The sequence below is a fragment of the Sciurus vulgaris genome (assembly GCF_902686455.1).
Source record: "Sciurus vulgaris genome assembly, chromosome: 3".
Classification (NCBI taxonomy): Eukaryota; Metazoa; Chordata; class Mammalia; order Rodentia; family Sciuridae; genus Sciurus; species Sciurus vulgaris.
The window spans coordinates 160,566,857-160,577,107 of record NC_136463.1 but is presented as its reverse complement, the minus strand read 5'-3'; the positions used below and the strand labels follow the sequence as shown (position 1 = coordinate 160,577,107).

The window sequence follows — 10,251 nt, the reverse complement described above, 5'->3', positions numbered from 1 at the left end:
TGATAGCACAAATTTCTGTAACTCACAAACCAACTCATTTGGGGAGCAGGAAGAACAATGGAAATTTCTTCTCTCCAACCACAATTATAAGAAGGACTCTTTGAGATTGCACCAAATAATTTATTTAAAATGAGCCATTTTATTCTTGCAGTAAAGAAAGTTAAGTAAGTAGATTTTATGCTTCTAGATGTGACTCTAGAGATGGGGTCTATAGAAGAACAGATGATAAATAGCCCTGTTTCTGAATGTTGCTCATTCTGGGCACATTACAGTGGACCCATTATTACCTCCCTCCTTTTGTGAAACTGTTTATCAGAATACCAAAAAACACATGCTATAAGCATAGACCTTGATCGACTATGCATACCCTCTAAGCTGCCCGAGAGCAAGACTCTGGCAACCCCCATTTGTGCCTGCTTCCATTTACTACCCTGGTCACAAAGATTTGGTAACCAGAACCTTGACTTCTAACAGACTATGTCACTTTTACTTTTTTGTACTTTATATATATGAATTAGGTCCTGTGTGTTCTATATGCTGACTCACTCCACCCTCCCCGTTAACAGAATTCATCCTGACCTACATATAGCTTACCTAGTAGCTTTTTTTTAATTATTTTTTATTTTAATTTTTTTTCTTATTGTCCATGACAGCAGAATGCATTTATACCTTTTGATAGACACATAAGTGGACTTTTGACATAAATTTGCTTTTGAGAATTTATGAGTACAGAATGAAATGTTTCACAAGATTAACACAGACATTTCACTTCTCTTCAGCGTCACCAAGGCATGCCTTTCATGGTGTCAAATATCTAGGACAAATGGCAAAGTTAGCTATAATTTATTCCAAGAAGGGAAATGCATGAGGAAGCACTATTTGATTATTCTGCTTCATTAATAAGCAGATTCTGGAGCATCGGCTTCATGTTAAGCTTTCTAAAGCCTGTTTGTATAAACAAGGCCTCTTGGGCTCTCAGGAGGCCTCGCTTCTGACTTTGTCTTATCTGTGGCCTTAAGGACATTTTTTATCTCCTGAGTCAGAGAAAAGTTTAGCGAATAAATTCAAATTCCTTCTGATTCTTGTAGCCTATGATTCCATGATTCTAACTCAAGATACCGTGACTACTTGTCTGCCTACACAGTCCAAATTCTCCTCTGTCAGTGGGTTCCCTCAACAGCCAAAGCAGATGGTACAAAGACAGCCACAGTTTTAAGTTGTATCGATAAGATCAGTCTAGTTTTACACATTGTGTTGACAACATAGATACTCATGTTTATACCTAACAGGCAATATTTTAAGCATACAATTTCCATAACATACAATTTCTATCTTAAAAATTTTAATAGTATGTGTATTCAACTATGGCATCTGTTTCCTACCACTCCAACCCTTGACCCGGTTCTGTTGAAAGATCATCCTCCCTCTTGGGGGCCATAGGCATAGCAGGTCTCCATGTGCAGTTGCTTTTAATACTAATAATCAATATATCCTTAGATTCAGATTATAGAGAATACTGGGGAGATTGCATGGTGCTGGGACACAAAATAACATACAATGAAGTTTAATATTAATACTTAGATGAAATTATAAATAAGCAATTAGGATTTGCTCAAATTTGTAGGGAGCCTGTGATTTCTTTTAGTATACTAATTCTCTAAAAGTTATATAAAGATATACGAGAATGTATTCCTCTGAGCTTTGATGTGGTGTTTGGTCTTCATTGCTTTCTTAGTGATTATGATTAAGTTTAAGGATATTTTTCCCACTTAATAAAAAATAAATAGGTTAATCATAAGTACAATTTGTATTCTTCCTATGTCTAGTTCTTTAAAGATCAAAATAGAGTTTTAGTTTGCCGAGTACATGAAATAGAATAAATATTAACTATAAGCTGATTCCTCTATTCTCTGTTAGTAATAACAAAAACTTTCCACTGTTAATAACTAACATTAGAGTTCTCGGAAAGGGTAACTTCTATAAAAACTTAATGACATATTCTTTTAGGGAAATTAAATGGAGCATGGTACCTTGCTGGAACTGTTTTTCTTTTTATTTAAGCTGTCATGCAGTAAGAACATGTTTCTTGAGTAAGATCATTAATTATATTCTTAAAGATTTTTCACTTAACATTTCCTTGTATTAACCATGAAATGATGTAATCAATACCAAAGAAAAAACATACAAAAAGATTATGTGAACAATAAAGATTCAGATTCAACCTCAGAACACTTGGTGTCTGTGTGTGCTGTTTCTCCACTGCGCCCACGCCTCCCATCCACCTAGGACCCCCAACCACTGCTAGGGCTGGACCCCAGCATCCAATAATTTAGATCTATCTTCAATGGGAGATGGGACTAGAGGAACAGGGTGGGGCCCATTTGGCTCCACTCCATTCACCCCACATTGACGTCACTTCTCATTTTATCAACACTCAGAGTTAAAACCAACAATCAAAAAGTCTTCACTAGTCTATATACATATCTTATTTATAGATCATCATGGATTCATATCTTTTTCTATTTTCAGACAGGGTCTCGATAAGTTGTTCAGGGTCTCACCAAGTTGCTGAAGCTGGCTTTGAACTTGCGATTCTCCCGCCTCAGCCTCCCAAGCTGTTGGAATTACAGGCATGTGCCACCGTCCCTGGCTAAAAATTCAAGTATTTTCAGTATTTCATTTCAACATTTAAAATATTCTGCAGGTTTTATAAGCCAATTTTGACTTTTTTTCTTTCTTTCTTTTTCTTTTTTATTATATTGCAAGTCTGTAAAGGTGGAGATTCTTAGCTTCAGCCTGAAAGATGCTTACAGCATCTATTCACTGTTCTCATAAAGGATATAGAAACCAATAAGGTGGGCTGGTGTGTAGCTCATGGTAGAACACTTGCCTAGCATGTGTGAGGCCTTGGGTTTGATCCCCAGCATTGCAGGAAAAAAATAAATAAAAATCCATAAGGCAAGGATTCTGCCTCTAGGAAGCACACAGCAAAGTAAAAACAGCTATTATCGCCACCTGTGTTTTATTTCCAAGTCATATTTTAGATATATGGTAGTGGTTGGACTAAACCAGTCCTCTTATTTCTCAACAAACTAAGGGGGACAAGTCATCCTGAAATGTTACCCTTGCAAATATCTTCCATAAAACAACGACAGCAACAAAATGACTTAGAAAATAATTTACTAATCCTGTTGGATGGAATGAAAGACCGTGCTACATAAGTTACCATTTCTTTCTTATCTCAGAACAAGTATTACTATAAAAATAAAAGGGGAATTCCACCCTCAAGAACTTAGTATAAGCATTAGGGCAGAGGACATCCCTAATTCAGATATTTCACAGACAGTGCACTTCCCAGCATCTAGCAGCACCTTCCAGGACAGGAAGGTGTCTTTAAGTGCAAATACTGCAAGTTTTACCTTGGAACACTCCAGGAAGTCACAGATTTTACCTTTGTCCTCAAGACCCTTGCTTTCTTCTGAGAACTCTTTCTTTACAGGAAACACATTTCACACATGGGTGTTTATTGGATTGACTGGATTCAAGCCACTTAAGTGAAGATTTTGTTGCAAACACTATGCTCATTGCCTAAGTTGATCCTCACCCTTCACATACCTGTTATTACCAACCTGCCAATGATTATGTAGAAATGCATCACGTGTTGCTTAATGCCACAGCCAGCAAATGGTAAGGCTTCAGTGCAAAACAAGATTATTTATGTATTTTACAGGCTGGGAACTGAACCCAAAGCCTTGTTTATACTAGGCAAGTGCTCTACTGCTGAGCTGTACCCCCAGTCCAAAGGAAATTTTTTTCTGATTCAGAAACCTTCCCAAAGGAGCTCCTAATGGTCAAACTATAACAGTGTAAGTAAATTTTTTTTTTCTTTAAAAATAACAATAGTACAAGATTATAACCCATAGAAAGATCGAAATTCATGAATCCATACTGATATAAATAATCAATTAGTAAACAAGGGAAACAGAACAGGACAGCTCTTCCTTACGGTAGAATTCCAATTGACAAAAACAGAGGAGAAGAGGGAAATAGAGAATCACCGTTAGTTAAATGCTATAGTAATGATGGTTGCCCTGGATCTGCTGATGGATATTAAAAGTACAGGGCAAAAGTTTGAGAAAGAACAAGATTTGAATCTTTTGAAAATATCTCTCCCAATAGATTTATTGAACACAACATTACTGTGTGAAAAATGATTACTCTGAAAAATGATTTTACAGTGGAGGACAATCCTGCCTTCACTAGGTCCCATTAATGTCACCAACAAAAGACTTGGGAACACCCCAAACCCTACTGTCCAGTGCACTGAGAATGACACAATATCTCAGTGATATTTTTTTCCAAAATCATAGGTTTGATCAGACGAATCAAAATTGAGTCACAGTCTGCTCTTCCAAAGAGCCGGTTTTCCAAAAAAAAGGGGCGGGGGAGAGGGGGGACAGAGACTTTTACACATTGGAGTTTAAGGAGAAAAAAGTAAATGCCATGTGGGATCCTAAACAGGGTCCTGGAGAGAAAAATGTTATTGGTGGAAAATCCGTTGAAATTCAAACCCAGCCCCTAGTTAAGTTGATCATATTGTCCCAGTGTTAATTCTCTGATTTTGATAGTTTTACTGCAGTCATTTAAGAGGTTAAGTTGGGTTGAGGGGTAAACAGGGAATCCCTGTTGTATTTTTTCTGTAACTCTAAAATCATTTCACAGAAGTTTTTCTAAAAAAATAATGAATATGTGGGGCACCAGATATGCTGCCTTTCCAGTGTTCCCCAAGTGTGTCCAGATGGTCTGAAGAGCCCGATGTTCGAGGAAATTGTGCTGTGGCAGTCTGTTGCTGATCCCTGCTCCATCACGGGTCTCAAGGTGAAGGGTGAAAGGAATTGCTTCTAACCAGTGGTAAGGATAGTAGGTGGAATGTGACAGATGCTTCTAGCTGTGGCACAGATTTCCTGGGCATGCTAGTCACAGGGTAAGAATTAAGTGGCTGGATCGGTCCATGTTCATATTTCTCAGGCTCTTACTGTGTAAGTCTCATTGCAGCTTTAGGATCCTTCGAACTCCTTTCACGTGGTTTTGGGAGTTGCTAGCAGATGTCACATGTATGATCTCTAAATCCAGTCTCTAGGTTACCCAGCATGGGTCACCGGTTTCTTTTCCTGTAGCAGCTCCTTGGCAGGGTGGGGCTGGAGTGTACTCCAGCCAGAGCACCTTGTCTAGGAGTGACCTTCCTGTTTTTCTCTATTTGGCTGCAATGGGCTTCAGTATTCCCAAAGGAACACCCTGTTCTCCAGAAATTGATGGGGCCAGCAGCAGGTCCAAAGCAATCTGCACGGTATCTTCTGGACAACTTTCAGAACTGGAACAGAGTCAAAGAGTGAGAAAGAGGGAGCAATGTGTCCGTGTATCTGGGTGGAGCATGCAAACCCGGGAGCTGTCAAGCAGACATTTTCTGGCTTGGAAGCTGGGAAAAAGAAGAACTCCAACACAGAGACTAAGAGCAGGAGGAGTGAAACAGACTTCCAGAGAAGAGCAAAAAGGAGCAAGGACTTCCGGATCCGCCCCAGTACTACACACCCAGCTTCAGTCCTCACAACTAGCCAGCTATGTTCCTGAGATTTCTCAGTGTCCTTACCATAAACTCTCTTTGTATGTAAGTTAGCTCAGGTGGGGTTTCTACTACCTGCAACCATGTGTCCTAAAATGATGTCTCTTGTTGCTGTCTGAGCCTAAAATAGTGACTCTGTCCCAAGAGAAGAGGACAGCTTATGCCCACCAAAGAGAGCACCCCTGTAGCTCTCACAGCACCTCTCCTGGTCTGCACCCCCCTGCTGGTGATGCTGAGTCCAAGACATTGCTGTTGGAAGTTAAGAGGGCCTTCTTCTTGTACTGACATAGCTGGTGACATTGTCTCCCAACATGACAGAAGCTGTGGTGCCATTGTTGCTGCCAATTTGTCCCTCAAGAATATCGAAGGGTGGGGTTGGAGCTGTGCTCAGGGGTAGAGCGCATGCCTAGCATGTGTGAGGCACTGGGTTTGATTCTCAGCACCACATATAAATAAATGAGTAAAATAAAGGTCTATCAATATCCAGAATATATATTTTAAAAAAAGAATACTTGTGGGAAAAAACATAAGGAAAATAAATCAGTTAACAGCTTCAGGCCCAACCAACAAGAGCAATCCCAACAAAACAACACCACATTCCTGGGTGAGTGTTTCAAACCCTGATTTAAAAAACTGCAGGCAGCTGAGCCACAAGGTACTGGGGCAGCCAGCTTCAGCTGTGACCAACCCAAAAGCAACAAGTCCTTCCCCATAATGACTGTCCTTCTATCCCCATGCTTTGTCTGCTAGTGTTCCTGCCCCTTTTATCTATAGCCAATGAAGGTTCAGTGCAAAAATTTCTGCCTCCCTTCTCCAGATTTTCATTATAAAAATGTTCTTGACTTACAGGTCTGGTGGACATTTTCCAACTATTACTTAGCTTTGCTGATGGAATTTGCAGGCACTTGTTCTAGGACCTGACCCTTTCCTCACTAGCATCTGTAAAGACTCAATAAACTATGTCAGAGATCCCTCTATCTCAAAAGTTTTGATTTTACAATCACAGGAGGAAAAAAAAGAAAACACTTTGTTTTTATTCACTATTTTATTTTATTCGTGTCCTTCTACTGAGGACCCTGCCATGAATTTCAAGGTTGAATTTGGAAGAATATGTCACTTAGGACAACTTTGGCTAAAATTACTGTCAATCTCTAACTAGAACTGGCTTTAAAAATAAATTTATTTTTTAAACAAAAGAAGCTTAAACATAAAAACACATACCTGGAAGTTCTTTGACTCCCCCCTCATCCACATAGTAGTTTTATCCTCAGGCTGGCAATTAGTTGACTATCAATTGCTGGGTACCATATCTAGTATGATAACGACCAGAGAAAAAGAGTGGGCCATCTTTTTCTCATGTCTATTTTAATAAGTGAAGAAAACTTTCTCCCAAGCTAAAGATTAGAGCAGCTGCAATAATGGAGCATCACTTAGGGTGTTTCTCTGACCATCCCTGGTTATCAACCTTATTTTCATACTAGAACCGCTGGAGAAATTTCTTAAGGAATAAGGATGGTTCTGTTTTACTCTCAGAGATTCTTAACTAACTGTTCTGGGGAGTTTTTAAAGTTCCTGGGGTGATTCTAAAGCACAGCCAATGTTGAGAACCACCAATGCAAATATGATCCTGATAATCCCACAGCCCTGACTTGCCCAGGTGTGCCCAGACGTGTATATCTGAGAGTGAGCATAGTCTTAACCTTGTTACCCTAGAATGCCTAGTGTCTTGTGTTCACAGAGAAGTTTAACTAAATCACATCTGTTTTTTTTTTTTTTTTTTTTTTTTTTTTAATGCAAGAATACTATGCCCACATGGGTTACTTTATTTTTTACTGTCTATGCATGAAGCCTGCCCCCTACCAAATACAAATACCAAAAATACTACCAGCTGGCTCTAGGAAGGTGACTGTCTTTTCTGCATCAATCCTGGGTTCAAGGCTGAAGCCCTTCTAACAAGGGTAAATAGGGGATGGCATACAAATTTATTTAATTCAAGTTTTACATGACATGCGAGCGTTCATAAGGAAATGAAGAAATTGGCTCCTTGGCATTTGAGAGAGCAATAGAAATAAGATCCTTACTCTGACCTTTCCTCCCTCTTCTCCCCTGACGAAGGCCGTGAGACCTAGCAGGATTTTCTAACCTTCCCCTAAAGCAGACCCAGGGACACCCATGTGAGAGGTAACTTCCCTCACCTGGAAGACAGGAGCCAAAGACACAGAGACACAGAGAAGCATCTGAACAAACAGGTCTTTTAAGTTTCCCACAGTTTATTATCATGAGTTCATACGTCCTGGGGCTCCTAATTTACAATGACAGCCTACCCTTTATCAAAACTAAAGATTAAAAAAGGTAGACAAGGTAGCTTGTTTCTTCAGGTCTTTGTTTCTTTCTGAAGGCCCCCATGTCATGTAAAACTTAGATTGAATAAATTTGAATTTGTTTTCGGTCAGACTGTCTATTGTTAGAGAGTTCTCAGCCACGAACCTAGAGATGGAGGAAAGGACATTTTTTTCCTCTCCTCTCCTACATGGAGAGAAGTAAAAATGAGGAGTAAGCACCGTTGATATCAGACACCCAGCCCAGGTCAGCCACAGCAACAAGCTCAGCCTCTGTCCCGCAATGTAGAAGAGACACTTACAGCTCACAGTCAGGAACTAGGATTTTGTTCTAAATGGAATGGGAAGCCCTCTGCAGACTCTATGCAAGGGGCAAAGGTTTAAGATAAGGAGGCAACTGTGGGAAGAGGGTGTCTACTTAGCAAGAGGGGAGGGGAGGCTGGACCTGAGTGATGGCTTCTAAGGACTGTCAACGGCTTTCTGTCTGGAGTCACTGAATAGACTCACCCTTTGTGCTTCTTTGGGAGCCCTGTATGTATTGAGAACCAGTATTTATTTCACTGACCTCCCCAGTAATCTTTGCTCGGTCAGTTGACTCCTATGTCTGCAGCCAGATGCTATAAAACCCCTGGGGGAAGCAGACTCCTCGCATCTTCTCGAGTCAGCTCGCTTTTCTGATTAATCATTTAGATGGGACACATAAGCCTACTCAGGTAAAAAGATACTTGAACTTCAAGTCAGGATCACAATCCTGTCTCCAATATATGAATACCTCCCCCACTTTCAGGGTGTAGGGGGTGCAGGGGGGCGGTTTAAAGCCATAAGTTGCACTCAGTCACAGTTTCCTAGCAACCAGGAAAAATCATCTGTTTTCCTGATTTGTCGGTGAGCACCAGCCCACGCTGCAGTGTTGCCGATGCTCACATATGCCTCCAGAAGCAGAGAAAGGACAAAAGCACTGCAGTCAGCTCCAGTTGGTGAGAGATTCTTGAAGGGGAATTGGTTAAGACAGAGCCCAGCAGGAGAGCTGGATCACAGCTGCACAGTGCAGGGAGGGCTGGCATGTACATACACTCCTCAGTGCCTGTAGCCCGATAGAATATGGGGCTGTGACTTCTGGGGGTTTGGTTCCTAGGAAAGAACTAAAGCCTGAGGCAGCTGACATCTTTCCAGTTCCTCTTTTGTGTGTGTTTCCAGCTGGTGGTCTTGTTTTCCTTGAAATTCCATAAACAGAAAAGAGGGGTGATGGACAAAATCCAAATCTAACTGAATAATCTTTGCACATGTCCCTCTCTCAACCAGGCTTGGCTGCTAAATGCATGTAAAGCACTAAATTCTATAGTTAGAAGGAAATTTCCCATCGTTCAATGTTTTACAGAGGAAGACATCTAAATAAACAGGGAGGTACATTCACCTGTCCAAGTTAGTTGACTGTGAGGCTAGTTGGTGGCCTAACAGGTTCTCCTGACCTCCAGCCTAGGGTTTGGGAGTGGGAGAGGCTCATATTTTTAATACTTAAGACTTTGTATATTATGCCACCTTCAACGGAGGGAGGGGTTCGAACAACAACCCAGAGATGCAAATTTTATCATTTATAATTCTGAAATTCAAAGGAAATTTAAATGCTTAATCTTTCACATTTTAAGCTTTAAAGTTAATTAAGCCCCTTTCCTGTGGAGGAATTGAGATAGGACAAATAATATCCTATGAACGTGTGTGTGTGTGTGTGTGTGTGTGCGCGTGTGTGTGTGTACAGAGAGAGAGAGAAAGAGAGAGTGATTTATTTTAAGGTATTGGCTCACAGGATGGTGGAGGCCTGGTCAGTTCACAATCTGCTGGGGAGATGAGCCTGCTGGAGCCCTGGAAAGAGCTGTGGTTAGCACAGAAAGACCACCTGCTAGCAGAATTCCTTCTTGCTGAGGTGGGTGGGCTATCAATCTTAGTCTTTTAGTCTCTCAAGCCTTCACTTGATGAGGGAGGTAAGGTCGACTTACATTATAAAGGGTAATGCTTTTCTCAAAGTCCATCAATTTAAATGTTAATCTCACCACCTCCCCCCCCAAAAAAAATAACTACTTTCACTGAAACATCTAGAATAATGTGTGACCAAATATTTGGGCAGAGTGGCCCAACCAGGTTGAAACATAAAATGCACCACCACAATGTACTTCGAATCTTTTTAAAGACTTGGGAATCAAGATAAACTTTTTTTTTTTGCAGTGCTGGGGATTGAACCCAGGGCCTTGTGCTTGCGAGGCAGGCACTCTACCAACTGAGCCATATCCCCAGCCC

The 10,251-nt window shown here is 40.7% G+C and overlaps 1 protein-coding gene across 3 annotated transcripts in view; it reads left to right on the top strand.

Moving 5' to 3' along the window:
* The first annotated feature begins 2,824 nt into the window (after positions 1 to 2,824).
* Positions 2,825 to 10,251, top strand: part of LOC306656706 (gamma-crystallin A) — a 46,867-nt gene continuing 39,440 nt past the window's right edge. Inside the window, exons 1-2 of one of the 3 annotated variants that reach the window (XM_079132222.1) lie at positions 2,825 to 3,866; positions 7,736 to 7,801. Coding sequence is in view for 1 of the 3 variants with exons in the window: in XM_079132223.1 (XP_078988349.1) it covers positions 8,886 to 8,936 (51 nt within the window). In the remaining 2 variants the exon portion in view is untranslated. Of the gene's footprint in view, positions 3,867 to 7,735; positions 7,802 to 7,830; positions 7,870 to 8,767; positions 8,937 to 10,251 lie in introns of those variants that run through there. The other 2 variants (XM_079132224.1, XM_079132223.1) reach the window with 2 other exon arrangements.